Source organism: Hippoglossus hippoglossus, chromosome 15 (genome assembly GCF_009819705.1).
Source record: "Hippoglossus hippoglossus isolate fHipHip1 chromosome 15, fHipHip1.pri, whole genome shotgun sequence".
Taxonomy (NCBI): domain Eukaryota; kingdom Metazoa; phylum Chordata; class Actinopteri; order Pleuronectiformes; family Pleuronectidae; genus Hippoglossus; species Hippoglossus hippoglossus.
This window is the reverse complement of record NC_047165.1, coordinates 24,703,560-24,726,014: the sequence shown is the minus strand read 5'-3', so window position 1 is coordinate 24,726,014 and position 22,455 is coordinate 24,703,560. Positions and strand designations below refer to the sequence as shown.

General features: G+C 41.8%; 3 protein-coding genes across 3 annotated transcripts in view; 2 read left to right on the top strand and 1 right to left on the bottom strand.

The window, feature by feature from the left end:
* Positions 1 to 558: 558 nt before the first annotated feature.
* On the top strand, positions 559 to 10,832 carry aprt (adenine phosphoribosyltransferase). The gene is made up of 5 exons (XM_034609501.1): positions 559 to 718; positions 2,227 to 2,330; positions 5,612 to 5,745; positions 8,599 to 8,677; positions 10,208 to 10,832. The coding sequence occupies exons 1-5, from the start codon at positions 630 to 632 to the stop codon at positions 10,345 to 10,347; spliced, it is 546 nt and encodes a 181-aa protein (XP_034465392.1). The 5' UTR covers positions 559 to 629; the 3' UTR covers positions 10,348 to 10,832.
* A 3,261-nt stretch (positions 10,833 to 14,093) lies between these two features.
* cdt1 (chromatin licensing and DNA replication factor 1) lies at positions 14,094 to 19,537 on the bottom strand. Its single transcript, XM_034609453.1, has 10 exons — positions 18,869 to 19,537; positions 18,333 to 18,458; positions 17,036 to 17,328; positions 16,691 to 16,885; positions 16,139 to 16,284; positions 15,899 to 15,999; positions 15,587 to 15,775; positions 15,281 to 15,445; positions 14,892 to 15,093; positions 14,094 to 14,751 (listed from the first exon to the last, which is right to left on the bottom strand). Exons 1-10 carry the CDS (start codon positions 19,325 to 19,327, stop codon positions 14,588 to 14,590), a joined length of 2,040 nt encoding a protein of 679 aa, XP_034465344.1. The 5' UTR covers positions 19,328 to 19,537; the 3' UTR covers positions 14,094 to 14,587.
* A 1,826-nt stretch (positions 19,538 to 21,363) lies between these two features.
* piezo1 (piezo-type mechanosensitive ion channel component 1) overlaps positions 21,364 to 22,455 on the top strand; it is a 77,632-nt gene continuing 76,540 nt past the window's right edge. Inside the window, exon 1 of the mRNA XM_034609430.1 lies at positions 21,364 to 21,808. Within this exon, the coding sequence (XP_034465321.1) occupies positions 21,745 to 21,808 (64 nt within the window). The 5' untranslated portion in view covers positions 21,364 to 21,744. The remainder of the gene's footprint in view (positions 21,809 to 22,455) is intronic.

Sequence of the window (22,455 nt, the reverse complement as noted above, 5' to 3'; positions counted from 1 at the left end):
GAGAATGCAGGCAATACCAAACTAGAAATGCCTTCTGCTTGTGGCTGTAGTACTCAAGGCTTCTCAGGTCTCACGGAGAAGTTCTTTAAAGCAGAAAAGTTCTATAAAAGTTCCAATATGACTGTTACTTGATATTCATTATTTTACAAATAGTTATGATGTTGTTATGTTGAGAGTAGAGGGGATATGGAGGGTAGAGGTCTTATAGTGAGGCCTTTTTATGTGGGTACATAGAAACGAAATTGTGTTATGCATGAAAAAAATGAATACAGCTTTCCAATTTATACAGCTATTTTCACCTTAGTATTTCCACTTTCTATTTCCAATGTCTTGCCTCATTGTTTATTAGATACAGAAGACTCCTGAACTAAAACATCCTAACCTTTGGTTAATGGATATCCTACAAAAGAACTCAAGGGGTTAGGGTTAGGGTTGAATGTTGTGGAATTCTATTTCAGTGTCATTTGATTGAGAAGAGATTTGGTCTTTTCTTTTGAGTATTTTCATTTTCAGAGGGTGTGATTCACACTCCAGACCAGTTGGTGGTAGTGTAGCACCACTTTGTTGTTCGCCAACTGCTGACCTGAACTTCAGTGAAGAAGCAGCAGCAGCAGCAGAAGTGGAGAATCATGGCAGAATCCTCAGAGACCAAAGTGCAGCTGGTTTACAAAGCCATCCGAGCTTTTCCAGACTTCCCGAAGAAAGGCATCCTGTTCAGGTGAGCGACTCGTCCCTGACATTCACGCCGTGTGTCACAGTCCTGTCCGCGGCTCCAGCTGCTGTGAAGCTCCCCGCCTCCCTCGCTCTCAGCCCAGTTTGAATTTGTTGGCACAAGGTCCGCTATGTAGAGATTTTCAAGTGCCTTTATCCTTGATTTCTCAGAGAACAATTCATGGATCTTGATTACAAAAACTATTCAGGCATGTCTAGGGGACATGTTTGTGCAAGTTGGTTCAGATGGTAAACACTGTTCAATATTCTTATAAGCTGAGTTTTCGTAATTATTTACACTTTACTTTTTGTATGAGTTTACCAGGAGTCAAGTATCAAACTCCACAGTCGAACCACTTCAGCAGGTTTTAGAGAAGTGTGACATTTGCAGAGCTGCCCATAGGCTCAACAGCTTTGTCATAGAAAGATGACTCCCTCAGCTGTGTGTCATTATTAGGGTTGCAAAATTCCGGGAATATTCAAAGTTGGAAACTTTCCATGGGAATTAACGGGAATTAACGGGAATAAACTGGAAATTTTGTGGGTAATTTATACTAACTGTATTTACCTTGTCATATACAGACATAAATATAAACATTTTGTTTTGTCATAAGCTGATTTGAGCCCTGAGGAAACTTTGGGCACTTGACTATATGCTTCTGCATCTTTGTGGCATTCTTAACATAGGTCTTTGCACAGTATTTGCAAATGTACACAGCCTTTCCTTCTACATTGGCTGGGGTGAAATGTCTCCACACATGAGATAGTGCACGTAGCATTGTTCTGTAGAATAAGATGAGAAAAAAACTTGTAAAAAACACTAATGCAGTAGTTAGCTAAACAATTGGAATCGTCTTTAAAAATATTTTACAATTGATGGATAAATGAATAGAAATAGGCTAGACGAACAGATGAACAATCCTCAATCAGCATGCTAATATATTTTCCCCAGTAATATCATCAAAACTTCCCTGACTAGTCCTTGGGCTAATGCAGTAGTGTGGCCTCAATAGCCCTGCTGTAGTGTGCAGGATGCTGGGAATTATCTGTGCATGTGATGGAAGAATGCACTGCACATGTGATGGAGAAATGCACAGTGCAGGGTTGAAATTCAACGTGCAGCGTGTGCTGCATTCCATACATCTTTAAAATAGAGTTTTGAATGACGTTTTTATTGCTCAGCGTTTAATTTGCGGTAATTTTTTTTTTTCAAAATTCCCAAAATTCCTGAGCTTAACTTCCCATGGAAAGTTTCCGGAAAGTTTCCGGAAATTTACCGGAAATTGTCCGCCCCTTTGCAACCCTAGTCATTGTATGTTAAATAATAGTGGTATTCATCTGCTCCACCTCCACTGATATTGTAAAGGAAACACGATGACATGTATGTTTGTAAGGACTGTAGTTGTGCTGCTGGAAGAATATGTTCATGTTAACAAACAACTCCCCAAGAAATGCATTACATTGATATCTATTTGATATGACTGGATGCTGATGTATGTTGTGTGTGTCCTGCAGAGACATCTGTCCCCTTCTGAAGGATCCAGCTGCTCTGACAGCAGTGACCGACCTGTTTGAAGAACACGTGAGGAACAATTACAAACAGGTTGACTTGATCGTAGGTAAGAAAACAAAGCAGTGCCTCTTTTAATATATTTAATATCATCGTACTTCATTTTTTACTGTTAAGTAGTAAGTAAAATAGCAAAAAACAAGCTTGTAGAATGGTAACAGCCCCTTAAAGAAAGTATCTATCGACACGCCTTGAGAACGTAGTGCTGTTAATTATCCATATAAACCAAGTTGCTTGCACAACAGGTCAGCTTTCTTCTAATAATAGGCTTGGGCAAACTTACTTATTTTACTTAGTAACAACTGTATCATTTCAATCAGAAAAACCCAGTGATACTGTCAAATGGCCTGATCTGTTTACATGACATGTTTGACTGTGGCCCTATGATTTGAGGCTGGGGTAGTACAGTTTTATACAAGGACCCCTCTCAGGCCTGGCCTCTGCCCTAGTCTCTTATCTGGGGAGAAGAAGCACTACTGCCCTGCCCTTTACTGCTCCCCCTTGGTAATAGAAACTTTAGTTTGTGCTGAGCCTGCTAAAGAAGATATTGAATGTTTGCATCCCAATGGGCTTAACTAAATATGTATGCATTTGACATACTGTTAACTCAGCCTCGTCTCATGTGGCTAGTGCATACTTTTTGTAAGATATCTTGTTATACCAAGTGTACAGTCCATATTCACAAATCACAATTTGTCTTATAGGGCTTAACAAGGTGTGACATTCTCTTTAGGGACAACAAGTAAGCCTGAATTCTGGGAGCGCAGTGCTCTGGTGGAGTGATATGGTACTTGGAACTCTAGGAATTTCGTTAAAAATTCAGAATAAGCCCCAGGAGCACGGTAAACTACAGCAAATATGATTGGCTGTTGGTACTTCTTGGATGGGTGTGGAAGACTAAGAACAAGACTTTCAAATGAGTTGTAGCTTAGTTTAGGTTTAGGATTAATTGACAGACTGGAGTTAAAAATAGCAGCAACTCCACCTCCTCGGCCAAAGTCTCAGGGAACGTGTGAATTTACATGACTGGGGGGAGTAGATTCATTTAGGCTGACATATTCATCGAGATGCAGCCAGGTCTCAGTCAGGGACAATAAATCTATTTTTTGATCTGAGACTAGTTCATTTACTAAAATAGCCTTTGATGACAGTGATCTTATGTTTAAGAGTCCACATTTAAATGTCTTTGTTGCAGAGGTTGTGTTAATATTTATTAGTTTTTTGTATGGAATTCTCCCTCTGTTCCATTAAATTATTGAAGTCAAACATTAACAGAGGGCAGACACAGTTTCTATGGGGTTGTGTGCCTGATCCAGAGGGAGCGCAGAGAAGTGTGTAGCTCTGCGTCCCGGTCCCACCTCTGGGTTGTCATTTTGGGTTTATAAACTGAGTTATGTTCCTAGATAAGAGAGCTGCTCCATCCCAAGTGGGATGTACGCCGTCTCTCCTAACAAGACCAGTTTTCCTCCCAAAAGTTTGCCCATTGTCTACAAAGCCCACACGTTTTCAGGACACCACCTTGAACAGACAGCGGTTTACCATCATATACACGTGTAGAGGAGGCCCTTGCAATAGTTAACAAGCAGTATTAGTAAGAGAGAAAATATTTTGAATAGAAACTGGTCTGACTCTGCTTTGGTGCTGTCACCTGCCTGTCCTCTTTGTTTTAAGTGGTGATTTTCAGTCTGAGTATGCAACTGCAATGTCCTGTTAAAACAGAGTGTAGTGGATGCTCACTGGAGTCTGTAGCTGCTGGTTACAGGCGTTATTACCCAGTCTGACACTCCACTGGCCTGACACCTTTGGGCTTGGTTTACTAGCAGAGCAAGAGGTTGTCCTGCTGCAGCACTGGACAAACCAGGCTGTGTTCCTACAATGCACTCTCTGCTCTCCTGCAGACAGATGGGCCCACTGCCCCAAAGGTGGAGTCATGTAACCCCCTATGTGTCTTCAATCCACACAGTCATGTCTGTCCTTCATTTTCATATTTATTACCTTCACAAAGGAGAATATGTTTGTTTGTTTGTCTGTCTCTTAGTTTGCAGGATTAAGCAAATGTCCTGGAGGGATTGCCACAAAACTTAGTTGAAAAATGTGATATAGGTTATGAAAGAAAATACATTTGGGTGCAGATGCAGATAAGGGGGCGGATGTAGGATTTTTTTTCTCACTTTCCCTTTGTAGGATATTACGTTTTGTTAAGTTTTCGTTCATTTCTCAGACAATAATTCATAGATCTTGATGGAAAAAAATCAAGCCTGTTTAGGGGACTGACATTTATGAGTTTTTGAGATGTTGTGCAGTTAGTGAATCTTAATGTGGTTTCATAAAGAGACTGTTGGGCCATGGCAGTGGCTTTGTTTGAGAGGAGGATTATGCAAAAACTATGCAACCGATATTTTGGAAAGACAAGCAGCAGCAGCTTGTACTCTTTCATGTACTTTGAGTATTTTTTATTGGATTTATCACTGGGTCTGTTTGCTCTGTAGAAGTGACTTCATTCAAAACCTCCTGAACATCTGGATCAGTTAAAAGACCCATGTTCGTTACAAATGACATATTGTGCCTTTAAGTGGCCCAGATGTTATGAAGACCAAAAGAGATGATGTTAATAGAAGGTTGTCCCATTGGGATGTTATTTCCTCTGCTTTCTGCTCAGAACATGAGCAATGCAGCCCACCCTACTGCTCTACCCAGCTCCACCAGTATTACAGACTGGGAAAATGTATGGAAATATGCCGTGAAATCCTCTAAATGTGTAAGACATGTCAGGAACATCAATGATATCAACATCAACAATTTCAGTACAAATAATTTTAAGGAATGACTGAATGAATAAATGATTTTGTTAATGTTACAATACTCCTGTACTGGTACAGCAACCTCTGCTTTGTCTATTAGTGGTGCTACTGAAAGGAAGTGGTCTAAATGTCCATCAGATATCATTGTAAAGAATAGCACTTATCACTGGATGCAGGATTGAGCTACAACATTGCAATACTAAAGGAAATATATCAGTGACGGAGTGGTTTGAGGAAATGGCGAAAATCTCCTCCTGTGAAAGACTGTTACAAGCTAGCCCTTCCTTTTAATTTGAGGTATGAGTTAAGCCTACATCTACATGCATACATAGGTATATGTGTGTATATTTATATATATTCATTTAACCCTCGGTTTCTGTTGTGTGTGTGTGTGTGTGTGTGTGTGTGTGTGTGTGTGTGTGTGTGTGTGTGTGTGTGTGTGTGTGTGTGTGTGTGTGTGTGTGTGTGTGTGTGTGTGTGTGTGTGTGTGTGTGTGTGTGTGTGTGTGTGTGTGTGTGTGTGTGTGCAGGTTTAGATGCACGTGGTTTCCTGTTTGGGCCTCTGCTCGCCCAGCGGCTGGGTGTTGGCTTCGTCCTGATCAGAAAGACAGGCAAACTGCCCGGAGCCACTGCATCTGTGGCGTATGATTTGGAGTATGGCAAGGTAAAGAACACAACACACATTCTAAGGATTTAGTTTAAAGGGGACATATCATGCAAATTCCACTTTGTTAGTGCTTCTACACATTAATGTGGGTATCTGGCATGTCTACCAACCCAAAAACTCTGGGGAAAAAACACTCGCGCGTTTTGTTATAGTTCCTCTAAGTCAGAAACGTCATGCTTGAGTGACTGGAATGAGCTTCCTGTGTATTGTGTCGTAACAATACACTGGAAGTCTCCCTACATGGTCTTGGTACAATGTCCCCTTTTAAGGTAATATCTTACTCTGTATTTTTGGACTGGCACTGTTCAGGCGCATCTTCTGTATGTGAGCCGTGCTCACAAAATTATCCTTCACTACATTTCAATGTCTACCTGTTGAAAATGTCACAAACATAAATATTTGCAACACTTCCTGTACCAGTTTCCAAGTGAAGTGGGTCGGCTGTTCATTATTCAGAGGGTCGGCGGTTCAATCCCAGTCTCCCCCGTTCTGCATGCTGAAGAGTCCTTGAGCAAGATACTGAACCACAAATTGCACATGATGGCTGTGCTGGTAGTGTGTGAGTGATGTGATAGAAAGGGCTGCACATTAATACACTGTATGAATTGTGAATGGCAAAAATGTACTGCAGAAAATACAGACCTTCTATTTACCATTTAAAAGACCTTCTTGTATTTCTATTGACTTTATTCATCCATTTGTTTTAACAAGATTTGTATTGTTATTGTAGGACGGAAGATTCATGGCGTCATAGCATAGTGTCCAGGCATTTAGTTGAGTACATAGGGCTACTTTTATTTGAGGAAATACAGTAGTCATACCAGAAACCCACGTAGCAATTCTGCTGCAGACACACTTTCCTATGTGAACAGACGCCCATGAATGCAGCAGCTTTAAGCAATGCAGCTGTCATGCACTGCACACACGGGTGTGGCCCTTAAAAGCCTGCTTTCTGCTGACTGGCTGTGTGGCTGTGTACCCAGAGCATGTATGCTCCGCATCAGCCTCTTACAGCTGTGGAGCCTCTGAGAGCAAACTGTGAAGTGACTAATAACAAAACATAATTGATTGTAAATGTACTCTTCTCACATCCATGTGTACATTTTCAAACCTGAATCTGTTATGAGTGTGAGAGTAGTTACATCCACAGCAAGAATTATTACATATATTATCTGCTTATTGTGTCACATAACTGTGAATTTAATCACAATTCACGTGTAATATGTTTTTATATATGCCCCTGTTAGTAGTGTGGAATGCAGTAAAATGTAGACTGAAGTGGAAAACATCAGCTGTCAGGAAAAACAAAAGATCACTTTGCCAGTTAAATGTTATTCTGCACCACAGGTTATGTCGGCTGGAGCAGTAACAGTAGTAAGCCTCAAGCAGACTGAATGAGCTGTGATTTGAGAGGAGGACAGTATGAAGAGCAGGTTTGACATTATTATTGTGTTTGATATGGAAAGCGGACATTGTGATACAGCAAAAAGTCTCATGAAACAGAGAAAGAATATTTATTGATGCACACTACACACAACAGATTTTGACAACATATAAGTAGATATAATTGTGACTTTAATTTAGAAATTACTAGTTCTTTTGGCTAGTTCTTTTCCATATGCTCTATCCTCACAGTGTGTTCTCCCCAGCCTCAGTACTAAGTGGAGCCTCCTTTTGCTGTGAACACTTAAGTACTGACAATTGTCTTTATTGGAATCTTTGCCCATCTTCTTGTTCAAAGGGTTTCATGGCTGTAACTGCTTTCTTCAAATCCCACCGAAGAGTTTTTATGGGCTTTAAATCCAGAGACAGTGGACCCCTCCAGGACATTCCTGAAATGATTCCTTAACCAAGCTATGGTTCACTTGAAAGTGCTTGGGATCATCTGCTTCCTGGAGAATACAGTGATTACCAATGAGTATCACATAACATTCCTCTGTAAAATGGCTTGATATTATTGTGAATCCATGATGCCAGTGAGTGTTTTACACCTACACAGGGTTTTCTTTATGTTTTCCTGATGAGATGGCTAATTTTGGGCTCTGTCACATAGCCAGGCAGGTTTGTTTTAAACTTCAGTACAATGCTTCCAATGGTGTTTCTAGGACAGGTCAAGGTCTTGGAAATCTTCGTATAACCATTGGCTTTTTGAGATGATTAAAAAATATCTCCGCTGAGCTTTTGTGACAGCTCCTGAGCCTTTACCATGGCTCCAACACAACACCCACATCTCCGGCTAGTGTTCATATAAACGCATCACAACTGAAGCAATTTTAGTCCTTCTCGAGTTACCAACAGGTGAACCACGTTTTAATCCAACATAAGGTGAAGCAGGTTTTAAAATGAGCAATATTATAAAGAGGTTGAATAACTAACATGGCAGTTTTAACAGTAATGTTCAATATTTCTTAAGGTTGAAGGCAATCAATCAATCAATCAATCAATCAATTTGTCTCATAGGGCTTTAACAAGGTGTGACATCCTCTGCCCTTAACCCTCAACAAGAGTAAGGAAAAACTACCAAAAAAAACATTTATGTGTATATATAAGACAGGAAAGGTCCCGTTTAAAGTCACAATGCCAATTACATTTTAAAGTTTAGTACTCCTCACTTGCATCCCTGTATGTTATTATTATTATTATTATTATTATTATTATTATTATTATTATTATTATTATTGTTATAAGACCTTGAACATTCCTCCTACTGGAGCCATGGAGGAGAAATTTGGTGTAAATGAGGAAGGACAACTTAAGGCACTCAGCATTGTGTCTGTGCTGTTGAATCGTTCCTTCAGTGTGTTGCTGCTTCACCACATTTTTCTGAAAGTTGAACTTGTGTTCCTCCAGGCAGAGGTAGAGGTCCAGGAGGATGCAGTGGCTCCAGGACAGAAGGTTCTGCTCATTGATGACCTTCTTGCAACTGGAGGTATTATTTATTATTATTTCTACAAACTAAACACAAAACTGTGAGAATGGATGAACATTCGCCTGAAATTATCTGGAGGGACTGTATGTTAAAGTCTGGTACCACAGACATTTTTCTGAAACTTTTTCTGTCAGCCCCCTGGTAAAATGTCTACAAACTGTCCAAAAGGTTGGCGTGTTGATGACTATTCTACCACGCAAAAGATGCAAAACTGAAAAAAAACTAAAAGAATATAAATATCACAGGATGATAAGAGGAGCTATACATTTGTACACTGACAAAGACGTCCACTTGGAAAGACGAGATTAGAGAGTCTTTGGTGAGAAGGGCCGACGCATGTGTCATTGTGGGCTACACAAAAACACTGAGCTTTCCACAGCAGAATTTATATGTAAGGTTCTGGAAATGTTTCTGTTGTTGTGAACACGTCTGACCAGACACAGATTACTGCTCTGCAGGAGAGAGGTGAAGAAATGGAACATTGCAGCTGCAGGTAGATTCTCCAGAGAGCAGCAACAATGATGTTGAGTGAGCTGGAGTTTATCAAGGAGAAGAAGAAGCTTGCATTTAAGGTCAGTGTAGTTTATGCAGTTTGCCATGTGCATTTTCAGATATTGAGGGATTCCTTTGACATTGATGTCATTAAGAAAAGGACACCTTGACTTTTGGATGATTTTTTCAGACATCCAGTTCATATAGTTATTTCCTGATTCTTCTTTCTTATGACAGAGGTATCAACCATCTGTAAATTAAAGGTAAATAATAATTTATTAAATTACATATTTAGCGATTTCGGGAAAACAACAGCACAGAGATTAAATCATTTGCACAGAGATGGGAAGTTGAAAAGTTCAAGAGCAATGGGAAGTAGCTAAAATAGTATTGCTAAAGACACTGGTATTATGGACAAATCGAACACATTCATGATTAAAGAAAATCTTGATAGGAAGAAGAAATATAAGAAGACTGAAGGGGGACATGCATAATGTGTGTTGAGCAGGTTCAAGGGGCCTCACACTAAATAAATGGTTGAAAAAATGGTAAAGAAACTCCAGCTAACTCTTTGCTTTAGAGAAATGAAGCCCTTAAAGTGAATGTTCACATCATTCTCATCTGTAAATATTAAATTTTCATTTAATTGTGAAGTTATTAATGGCAACCGATTTATTGAGCCCTTAGTCCGATGATCCCACTTTATGCCATCATCTGAGAGACGCCTACATATTGTGAATTTTATAATGCTGTTGCATTTACCCAGTTCAGTCTCCCTTCAATTTAAAGACAAAGCAGTGTGAAATAAAGTTCAATCTACCGAGCAGCAGTAGGAACTCTAATGTGTTGATAAGAGTTGTGTGGGGGAGAATTGAAGTGTGTTTTTTAACAATAGGTTCATGCTGAAGATGGACACCAGAATGTTTTCCCTCCCACTTTCAGCCTGATCAGTGTTTTAGGATCATGGAAGCACATTGGCTGAGTGATGTCAAGTCATTTAAAACGCTGTTTGTTTTTATTTCTGTGTGTGTGTCACAGGGACAATGTATGCAGCCATTCAGCTGATGAGGAAGCAGGAGGCTGATGTTGTGGGCTGCATGGTGGTCATCGAGCTCAAAGAGCTCAACGGCATTGACAAGCTCAAACCTCACAGTGTGTTCTCCGTGGTTCAGTACTGAGGACACTTCAGCTGCCGCACTGGAAACAGGACAGACATGGTTTTACAACCAGTAGGTGACTGTGTCTGATCTGATCTGCAGTTCACTTATATTTTTAGAGTTTTTACTTCGAACATTTATGGTTTTCTATTTTCGTCAGAGATATAACATGCATGCTTTGGGGATGACGAAGGGGACAAGGAGACAATTTGGTTTCCATGGTTCCTTCAGGTGTCTTGGAATGTCTTCAATTTTCTGTTCCCCTCTGGGATCACGCCCTGTTCCCCCGTGTGCCAAAACTGGAAGAAGCTGTTATGGATGGAGGGATGGACTGATACAAAGGTATACCATTTACTGTGGCATATTAAATGACCACAGGTTAATGTTTGTGGATAATTTAAAGACTTAAAAGTCTTTACGTCTTAATGTTTGTGCACAGTGTGTATTTGCTGGACATATGAGTTCAGCTCTGATAATTATTCCAGTATATTTAATTATTTGATCACTTACTGGTGCTGAGAAAAATGGCCCATTTCAATTCAGGTAAAAGCTAAAGGAAAGTTAAGGGAATTTAAATCCATTGTTTGTCTCTCTACTGGTGCACCTCTCCTGTGTTCAGCTTTGTCCTTCTTTCTCTTTGTATCACAAATGGATTGATTCCATGACAGAATAAAATTAATAATGAAAAGCAAAGAAGTTGTAATGCTTACCCTGTATGTGCAAAGGTGAATGCAGTATTAGACTGACAACATGACAATGTCATTCCGGCCATACGATCATAAATTATTTTGAATCTAAACAAGCTTTGGCTTGTGTCTGTAGTATTATTGGATGCAGAGATACCCGGTAAAACTTGTTTATTAACTATGAATGGTGTCATTTTCTGACTTCATTGTGACTTCTTCATGACAACACTTGTACATATGATGGGGACAAATTTTCTGATCAATACCATCTTTAGAGCTTTACCAGCTTCGTCTCTTTTTTGCAGAGATTTGTTGTGGTTTGTCAATGTTTTTGGACCAGATTGTTTCTGACCATGAGCTTTAATAATATTCCCACCAAGTTCGGTGGCAATTCATCCATGCGTGGAACAGACACACACAGGCACAAACATGTGTGTGTATATATAAATATCTACACATTACAGAAACGAATCAAAAACAAATGAACAACTACTACAACAGAAATAACATGTTCTTTATCTCACAAATGAAACTGATTCAGAAGCAATAAAACACATTTCAATACACTTACAGATTTTGCTGCCAGTCTTACTCAGGTATGACCAGTACTTGATGTTGACTATGTGAAACTTAACCGACATCGTTCACTCAGTCAATTCGTTCATACTGAATAATCGCTTGTGCTACTTCTTCCATGGTTCGGCTGTGGCTGAGGGGTAGAGCGGTCGTCCTCAAACCTGAAGGTCGGCAGTCGGCATGCCGAAGTGTCCTTGGGCAAGATGCTGAACCCTGAATTGCCCCTCATAGAACAAGAAAGTGCTGCTAATAGATTCACTGTATGAATGTGTGAATGTAAAACTGTACTGTAAAGAGCTTTGAGTGGTCATCAAGACTAGAAAAGTGCTTTATAAATACAAAACCATTTACCATTTCTTATGTAACATGTTCGGCCCTCTGAATCTGGAACCACAAACAAATAACGGTTAGTTTTTCGTAGTTTGGATTTTTTGCTCAGATCAAAAATAGGAAATTAAAAAACGTGTCAAGGGCCGAACTTGATTTTGATATTTAATTTGTATGATTTGTGTGACCCGGAAGTCAGTGTCTTCTTGTGTCGCACGAGATATACTTGCAACACATTCGCAGTGATTGAATCACTCTCGAATTGGACACCATGGCCGCACTGGAATTTAATAAAAGAGTTGTTTGAAACTGGCAAGACGCATGCAGAGATTTCCAGCACGCTGCAGCAGATGCTCAGAAATGAGTGCCTCTGACCAATGTTGCGCAGGAGGTGAGAGCTGTGTCCTCTGTGCCACGAGCGCTCAGGCGCGACACTCGGGCCATTGTAGTGCACACGGAGCGCACACCAGGCAGCTGGTCCGCGCTGTATCTGGAGTGACAATGGCCGTCAGTGTCCTGGAAAGAGAGGGTTTATGTTTGCTTCTGTCAATCCAAACTAACACGAGCAGAAAAAACCCGTCCTCTCCGTCTTCTTCCTTCCTTCTCCTCCTCGCCACAATAACTGCAGCCATCTGTGCGTAACGCTGTGCCGAGAGCACCCACCTTTCAAACGTACGAAAAAAAACGCCCGATAATTCATATTCATTAAGGCAAACGTACTAAATGGACAGCGCGTGTTATTCTGCACGCAATCCTCAGTGCGCACCATTAGTAGATCAGCTTGCATGTTTTTTTTGCAGGTGAAATCAAGTTTGCACGTTTTATACACGCGCAAACCTTTAGTCGATCGGGCCCTCTGTGTTAAGCACAACCTTAAGCGAAAAAGACATGTATCATACAAATTATATATCAAAATCAAGTTCGGCCCGTGACGCATCTTTTCATTTCCTATTTTTGATCTGAAAAAAACATCCAAACTGCGAAAAACTAACGCATTTGTTTTTTTGTTCCAGATTAATAAATGAATAACAAAATAATGACTTGTTTTTAAATTTCCAGATTTTGGTTTTATTGATTTATGTAGCGCTTTACAGTACAGTATATTTCCATTCACGCCCATTTTCTAGAGGGGCAATTCAGGGTTCAGCATCTTGCCCAAGGACACTTCAGCATGCAGATGGGGAAGACTGGGATCAAACTGCCGACCTTTTGGTTATAGGATGACCGCTCTAGCCTCCTGGACTATTATTCATGTTACTTAATGTCTTTTCATTAGACCCTATGTGTAACAGCTTTCTGTTATAAATGTTGAGCTCTGATGACATCACTCACATTATTGGTCATTTTCTCAGATATAACAGAGCTTCTTCTGAGGCCTCCAGTCTTACCATCTGCACAACAATGTTCATCACTTGGTGAATGGAAACGGTTGACCTCATTTCAAAGTTCTTTTATGAATGGTTGTTGATGGTATTGATATTGGCAACTTCTGCATGTGTGATTAAAACAGATACAATTTGAATGTCAGTGAAATATTTCCTTTACATGAGCTGTAAACCTTGATGTAGTCAGAAGGGGGCAGCCAGGTGGAGTAGCACCATTAAGATACCTCAGAAGTAGGCCAGGGATTTAAAGTGGTGCTGCTTAGAGCCGCGATAACATTGGCCTGCGGTATCTGATCAAGTTCGTATGAAGCTGAGAGGGTATCTCAGGCTAATTTACTTCATGTCATACCAGAGGCAGAGGACTATTCCTTAATTCTTTAACACTGTGGAAAACCCAAATAAAAAGCTTAAGTTCAATGCATGCTGTAGGTGTTTAATCTTTGCACACTCCTCAGTGGAGACTGGGCTAACTGGGTCTGTTTTTACACGTTTCAAGCTCCATCTTAAACCCCAGAAGAGTTATTTGTATTCCTGGTGAGAAGGGTAACAAAACACCAACAGTCCAGGCCACAGCAGCAGTTTAGCATTGGGCCAGTTAAATTATCTGCTGCTCTTAATTGGTCACATATTTTTGTCCCTTCCAAGGTCCTATTGAATGCTGGCTCTGGTTTTCCGGTGATGTGATCGGCATCAACAGTGCCGATAAAGTAAAATTTACCATCACCCATGTAAACGTACCTGAAATATTAACAGAAATGAACCATCCAATCCAGATAACGAATGCAATTTTGCCTTTGTTTTACAGACTGTTCTATTTAATTAATTGCATTCATGAAAAATTATAGAAGACAGTACAACTTTGACAAATTGTATTGTTTAAACATTATCGAACAGCGATTTAAAAATGTAAACACTCAGTAGTTTGTTCTAGAAAACTGATCCCAACAAAGACTGGACACAGATCAGTGGGCATTGATATAACACTTTCATCAAGAAAAAAAAAACAAAACAAAAAAACTGTGTGGTTAAAACAGCCTGTTTACGACACAGGAGCATATAGGGAATACAAAGACCACATCAGGTCTGTCCAGTGTGGCTCCAGGATAATGGGGAAGCACTGGTGTCTTCTGGGACAGACTGGAGGTACCATCAAAGAGTAGTCGGACTGTTTTTATACCAACAGCATAAAACAGGATTCAGCACAAAACATAACCTGTAAAATACTCTAGGAAAAATACCCTATGGCACTTGAAATTGTTTGCTCACAACACCTGAATGTTAAGTCTATCAGAGTCTCTCCTCCTCACTCAGTCTTCTGCTCAGTTGGTCCAGAACCACGCTGAGCTCCATGTTCTTGTTCAACTTCAGGTAGAAGTCCTTCCTGATTGGATGGATAGTCAGCCAATCAGCAGCAACTTCTGCCAGCAGACGAATATGCTTCTCCATTTCACCTGTTAATTAGAGAGGAGCAGCAGCAGCCAATCAGATGACAGTCATTTTTTCAGCAACTAATTTCCAACAACAACATTTTTATGAGCTACAGTTAAATCACATATCCAGCTTTACTGTTAGCTCCTTTGTTTGAACCCACCTGTGCTGAGAGCTGACCTGTAGCTGAGCACCATCCTGTTACAGGCCACTTCCATTATTAAAGCCGGTTTCTTGTCTGCAACGAAAACCGTCCGCAGAATCCTTGCCAGCTCCCTTAGCCGTGACATCATCACCAGACGCTCCTCCTGAGAAGCGTTTCGGGTCATGGTCGCTTGGAGTTTCTGGGACTCCTTTGCTCGAATCTAAAAACACCCAAAAAGAATTCAGACAAAGCAACAGTATGACAAACCACAACAAAGACTTCTGATATCATGTGGCAAAGGCTGGTTCAACCATTCTAATAATACCCCTAAAGCACAGCCAATTCCATCACAGTGGTAATAAATAAAAACCTGATCCCCATGACAACTGGTCTACTCCTCCACCTACCCTGTCCAGCAGGGACTGAGACACTCCTTTCAGGGCAGTTGGGACCTGAGCTGCAGATGGAGCTGATGTCTGGGGGGGTGCTGGGTTTTGTGAAGGAGTGGGCTCTTTACTCTCTGCAGCTTTATCTTCTGTCTTTAGAGAGAGAGACACCAGAGCCTTCTCCATCTAAACACAGGACAAGAGAAAAATTCCATTTGACCCAGATAAAAAAAGTGCTGAAAACCCCAGGTATTTTCTCCACCACTCAAAGAACCAAAATAGGCAAAATTACAACAGCTGTCATATGTCTTAAAGTAAACACAGTACCTTGGGTGTGATGAGTGAGCGGGCCTTGTCCAGCACCTCCTGAGCTGTGGCTAGTGTCTCGGTATGAGGAGGCTGAGGCAGAGAGCTCGTTTGGATGGCTGGGACAGTGTCCACATTAAAGCGAGGGTGCCAGCGGGTCAGTTTGTCTTCTGGGACAGACACTGGAGGTACCATCGAAGACAGGAACTCCTGCACACATCACAACATTTCCCCACGTGTCAGTGAGGACAGCCAACTTAGCTCTTACAACACAATTTTTACAACAAGACTTTGAGGAGCCCGAATGAAAGCTGTAGTGGAGGAGCTGCTGACCTTGTGGTGCTGTTTGACAATGTCCACCAGATTCCAGTGGAAAATGCGTCTTCTCTCTAGGAGACGAGAGGCTGACAGGACAGGACGCGCTTTATTTTGATCTGAGAAAGACACACGCCCATATATATGAAAATGAACACAAGGGCAGGGACCTGCATTTAAATATGAGCTATGACTTAAAATAAATGAAACAATTGAACATAATATTGAGCAGGAGAAAGACTGAAAGCTGTGTCTAACCAGGGAGAATGACAGGCTCCACAGTGAGCTGGTAGCTGCTCTTCTTAATGCTGCTGTTGAAGGTCGGGATGTTCTTCTCTTGTCTGAATGTGTAGACTTCAGGAACCACTGTCTTTATCTGACCAACATGGCTCTCCTCAAACCTCCTAAAGAAGAAAGACAGAAGGCAAACATCAGTTTCTGAGTTGAAACAGCACTTTACTGCTCAAAGTGAGCGGCGTGTGTGGCATGGCCTCTGAATGGAAGACAATTAAGTGGAAAGACATAACTTTGTTTTAACAAGTTCTCTAAAATGGCTTAACAATGTAGTTTTTCTTCCCTGCCAGTTTCTAATTGCTCCAAAATCTCAGACATTTCCTTTGACAGACAACAGGACACAGAAACACCAGTGAAGTCAACAGGTATTTCAGGTGTAGACCCCACCTCGGCAAAAAAAAAAACAACTCATTTTTATTTGCCTCATGTGAATTGTGACTCACAGAGTTCACTGATTTTAAGTTAACAGAAACACTCATCAAGTACAACAAGACCATCTCTTTATCCTCCACCTACTTGTGCATCATGTCCTGAACTCCTTGTTTGACCCTGGCAAAGGTTGCCGTCTCACAGCGGTTGTGCAGCATGGCAACCACGGTGTCCATACTCCTGAACATATCAGCCAGCACCTTGTATTGGTACGGCAGGGTGAGGCCTGGGGGGGCTGCCTGAGCAAGGTTGTGGTACCGCTGGTACGCCGGCTGCTCAGCTCTGGAGGACGAGAGAGGCAAAAACACTTTGGTCTCGGATCTGGATTTAGACAGTAGAACTTAATATTAGAGAAGATGTAATGTGACATTGGCACAGTGAAAATTGGTATTGTTTGTACGCTTTATCTTGCATGGTTGTATATGTGCTCACCTGTCCTGGGTTACTGTCTCACTCGGCTTGCTATCCTCTGCCTCTCTCTCCCCCTTTCTTCTCTGAGCTTTAGCTGCAAGCTGTTTGACTCGTGTAACAGTGAGCTTAATGGCCTTTGCATCAGAGATGGGGGGCGTGGAGGTTTTGGAGTCAGTGGGTTTCGTACAGCTGGGTGCTGGACCAGCTGGAGAAGAGGAAGTGGAAACTGAAGCCGTTCCGGTTATTTTCTCTGCATGTTTCTTGATCTTCTGAATGCGAGACTTGAGGGCAGCAATGTCTTCTTTACACAGAGCCTGGCAGAGAAAGAGGGTAATGACATGCTGATGAATTCATGACTGTAAGGATAATCATCTTGATAATCTTTCTATTGTTGCCAATCAATCCCTTGTACAGAGCCAAACCTGGAAGAAATGGATCCAACAACAAGTAATGTCCAAATATCGAAGTCTGATTTCCTTAGTGCCACAGAGCCTCATTTTGTTCAAAAACAATTAGTTAGATGTCAATGTAGCGGTTTAGACTAACACATTGGGTTGATCGATAGTATGAAAAATACAGAACATGCAACATATCATTTGAATCGCTTAAAATCAATAAGCTTCAAAATGTGAGGCAGTTGACATGTTCCCAGCATTGTTGGTGCATTGATATCTTGCTGCAGTAGAAAGAGATTAAGCAACACAAACGTGATCTGAAGTCAGGAGCTGAGTATTTTTCTGTAATTTAAAGGCTCAGTAACAAGACTGGTGCAGTTCTGTTTCTTGGCCTGTGTTAATGCTCCCAAGCTACTTGGAATGAACTCCAGAGATCCTCTGCACTTTTTTTTTATACCCCTGGTATAAAGTCTGCAGAAGGTCTGGAGGAGCTGATGTGAGAACACAGCAGGAGATCCTCTGCAGGATTCACAACTGTTAGCATGCTGCCACACCACCATTGACTGTTACAGAGAGCTGGTCGTCTACACGGCTAATATTGTGACAACAATAAGATGAACAGTTTGCAGGATATGCATTCCACATACAGACAGATGTTAGTGGATTTAGAAGGTAGACGCATGTAGGTAGATACATGACGTATACACAAAAACAATCTGCCCAGTTCAAGCTCACTTGGCTTTTAAGGGGGATGGGAGATGGCACTCAGCTCTACTTGTGTTTTCCCCTGTCACCTGGCAACGCTTCCTTCAGTTTCTAATATAATGATATAGCATAACCACAAAATGGTGCAACAACACTCTGCTTGGCTCTCCTATAGCTCCACAGAGCACACTCATCAGTCCAAACTAACGTGATGTTACCTTGCTGGTCTGTCCCCCAGTGTTCCCACTGCTGACTGTGTGGTTCTCAGCACTGTGTTCTGACACAGGGGCTGCTGGAGACGAGGGCTGTGGGGTCACCTCACTGGTCAGGGGCTGAGCTGCCGTCTTGACATACACAACACACACACACAAAAGTAAGTAGAGCCTTTTGACAGATCTTCATTTAAATTATGAATAGTACAAATCAATGTATTGTGCCTGTCCTTAATGACTACATCACTCACTGTGTAGGTTTGAAAATGAAGGTTTAGTAGGTACAGGTAACACGTACAGACACACCTCAGCCTAAACACACATTTATCAACACCTTTAACCCTGAAATGCATCAAACATTACAGAGGGTGTGGGATTCGTGCTTTCTTTCTACTTCATATAAAGTACACATTCACACAAGTACGTGAACTGTGTGCTTCGGCTGCCATCTTTGTGTTAATTCAACAATAAAGACAAGCCTCCAAAGAAACAGCAACGTGGGCTCAGACACGGAGGCGAGTCACAGGCTGAACTGGTTTTACCTGTGGTGAGTCCTGAGGCAGAACCAGCTTCTTCCTGGCCGTCCTCCTCTTGGGTCTCCCCGGGGCCGCAGCCTCTCGGGCGGCCCCTTCTTGTCGTTTCTTCTTGGCCGTGCTGTGATCGGCGGTGGCAGAAAACACCGCAGCCCCGAGGTCAAACTCTGCGTCGGCCGAGGTCCGCTTCGGTGTCCGGGGACTGGAGGGGGAACGGGTCGCCGCGTTGCTGCCGGCAGAGTCCTCATCGTTCGGCCCCGCTGCCTCTTCGATAAGTCGGACAAACTCTTCGTGGACAGAGGACGAACAGAGAAGAGCTTCTTTATTTTGCACAGCCCTTGTGCGTTTGCTGGTGACGCCGGGGTTGAGAGCACAGGAGCCGCGGCTGCGCGGCTTGGCTGCTTTCACCGGGCAAGCGGTGCCGCTCTTTCTCTGGGAGAAGAAGTCCGTGACCCGGGCCTGAGACATGCTGCTGCTGCTGCTGCTGCTGCTGCCGCTACAGGAACAATAACAAACTGTGGAGCTCTGCTCTCAATGCAACCTGGAGGGATTTAAATACCGAGCATCAACAATAGCTCTAATAAACCGGAAATACCCACACTCCACAGGAAGGAGAAACGAAGTTTCGCGCGAAATCATACAAGCCACGCCTCTTCCGGGACACATGTGAGCAGCAGGGTGGGACGTGTTGATGAATGGATCAGTTATTTGTAGCAAGTTAAACATCTGTAAACATCTGTCCTTGTGTTGGTTTGATTATTTCTCATTGATTTATCTTGAATAGTGCTAAAGATATATATATATATATATATATATATATATATATATAACATATATATAGATATAGATTCAATAGCACACTACATCAGAGCCACTGTGGTTAGAAAAGAACTACAGTAAGCTGCTGGACTGTTCATAGAATGCATAATACATGCATCATTCCCACAGTATACTATGCATAGTAACAATATGACAGGCGACGGGCTGACGTCCACAGGTGAAAGTGAGGCATGATGGACAGTGTAATAAATGAGCCGTGTGTGTAGTTGAAAGGGATTCGTCTGTTCACTGTACACTGAGGAGGATGATTCACCAACTTTTTTACATCAGGCTTGAAAATGACGGTATTTGCTTCTCTTAAAAACTGGGTCACAGCCCCTTCATACTCTCTGTTAACAGTCATTGTGTGATTATAGAGAGCGTTATAGAGCCCTATAATCTAAACTGGTAATTTTGAAGAATCACAGAATATTATAGAGAGTTGACTAACTCTAGCAAAGCATGACATTGTTCTAAAGCTAAGGAGGTGAAAACATGCATGAAGGGAAACAGCCTGGGCCCTGAAAGCACATTAGAAACTCTTCAATTCAGCCTCTGTAACTGAGAATATGTGATCAATTGCTGATATGACATTTCACTTAATCTAAATTTCACTCAAAATCTTACAGAGCAGTTAATCTGCTTTTTTTTTTAAGTAACTCAAAACTCAGTACAGAAGGAACACATTAGCTGTGTTACAATTTAACATGACATTTAAAATGAATTCAACAGCTATAGGTTGAAAGTGAATGGCCCAAAAGAAGGACCTGATTAATCCTTTTTGACGATCCTCACCTCCCGTCACAGGTTGTGATCAATGGCTAAGCTCAGGAATACTGCAGGTATCTCTCCAGGGACAACAAGCTGTCAACAAGCTATTATGTGTTTTATATTCCTTTCATTGCAACACACTCAGTTTTCTACTGTTGTGTCCTTGGCTGCGCCTTATTTACATGTGCCTGGATTGATGTCGGAAAATAATGTGTCCTTTGTGGGCAGAAGAAAGGGTTGATTTATTTTACATATTATTTCATGACAAAGGATATGAGCAAATTATCATACATTGATACACCCAGCCAACATTAGTTTGATCGTAGTCAGATAGATTAGCTGGAACACCAACAACAAGTTCCTCATTAACACAGAAATATGCCCATTCTAATCAGCACTCAATGATAATCATCACTTCAACTGTAACTCCCTCAGGTTTCCTCCTGCTCTGGAAGATTAGTCGCCGGGGCAACATTATACAGTGTGTGTGAGAGTATGAAAGGATTCAAATGTCTTCACCATTTTCTGATGGCTAATATGAACATATTTAAAATATAAAAGAAATGTGTTGACTCCCTCCTTTAACTTTCCAACCATCACCTCCACAAGCTCAGGCGCCATGTTTTACAGAGTTTCTTTGTCCACTAGGGGACGTCACTGAAACACATAATGCAATTTCTCGTGGTGCCAGGTAGTGTGGATTTACCGGGGTCCTAGACCCCTTTCTAGTACCAATTCTGACTGAAGGGGTCTTGTCACAGATGTCAGTCTTTAAACAAGCAGAGGTTATTTGAGATTAATACCAAAACAACAGCAGCAGTGAAGTCTAGTTGCATATGGTTGCCTGCAGTGAGCAGCTGACTGACTGACTGACTGTGAGCAGCAGCAGGGAGGTGACTCTCTCAGAGCTGCTCGCTGGAGAATAGCTCCTCTATGAACGCCCTTCACACTCTCTTGCCTGTGAATCACATTTTCCACCTACAACACACTGGGCCCCTCTCAGGGAACACACGCACTGAAGTTTTCTCCCTCACAGTTCTAGAGAGGAGCGGCTCGGTCAGTTCAGAGACACTCACCACACCGACACAATGGAATAATGGAAACTTTGGTCCTCTGAAGTTTTTTTTTGTCTTTTTCACGAGACACCATGAGCGCACATCGACATCATGGCACATTCATTCTTTTGTCACATTTAATCAACAAGCCTGAATGGAGCCGATTGAGTCAGCTGACGTGATCGCTGGTAGATATTGATGTGTGCTTGATGATCGCTGGAGAGTATTCGTCCCTCTGATATGGATCTCCAGGTGATTGTGTGGCTCTTCTACTGCTTCCTGGTGCCCATCGCGCTGTTAACAGGTAACTTACCAACCCTCTTTGATTCCTTGAAACTTAAAACTGTTGGTACGAGCATGTGACTGAACAAAGTTTCACTTCGGCCAACTCCCATCTACACCGAGGCGATGTGTGCACGTCGTGAACGCACTGGGTGGTAACTAGTGAAACAGCTGGAGGGAAAAGTGTAAAAACAGCAGCTGCAGTGTTTCTCTGGTGTGTGTGGCTGATCTGAGAGAGGCAGGGACAACGTGAGTGCAGATCCCACTCAGGACACCAGCACGTACAGACTGACATGAGCTGGTGTTGTTGCACTAAAAATCTCAGTCCTGTTCGGAGAAGGTGTCATGCTGTGAAATCCGACAGTGTCTGCGGGTTGGGGGAAAACCCCAAATAAAACCTAGGGGAGATCAGTGATCTGAGGTTGGAGCATCACCCGAATGAAGGGTTATTGGAAACTTAATCAACAGGTTTTAAGTCATTTTCCACCATGTGTTTTGCCTTAGCTGAGGAGCAGAGAAACCTTAAACTGACTGATAGTTCATTGAGGTTTGTCGGGATTACTCGTGATAGCCTCGCCTAAAGTAACGCGAACAAGTTAATATGTTTCCACTCCAAGATTTTTTCAACGTTGATACAAACCCTGTTAAAAGTGTTTTTTAGTAGTTTTT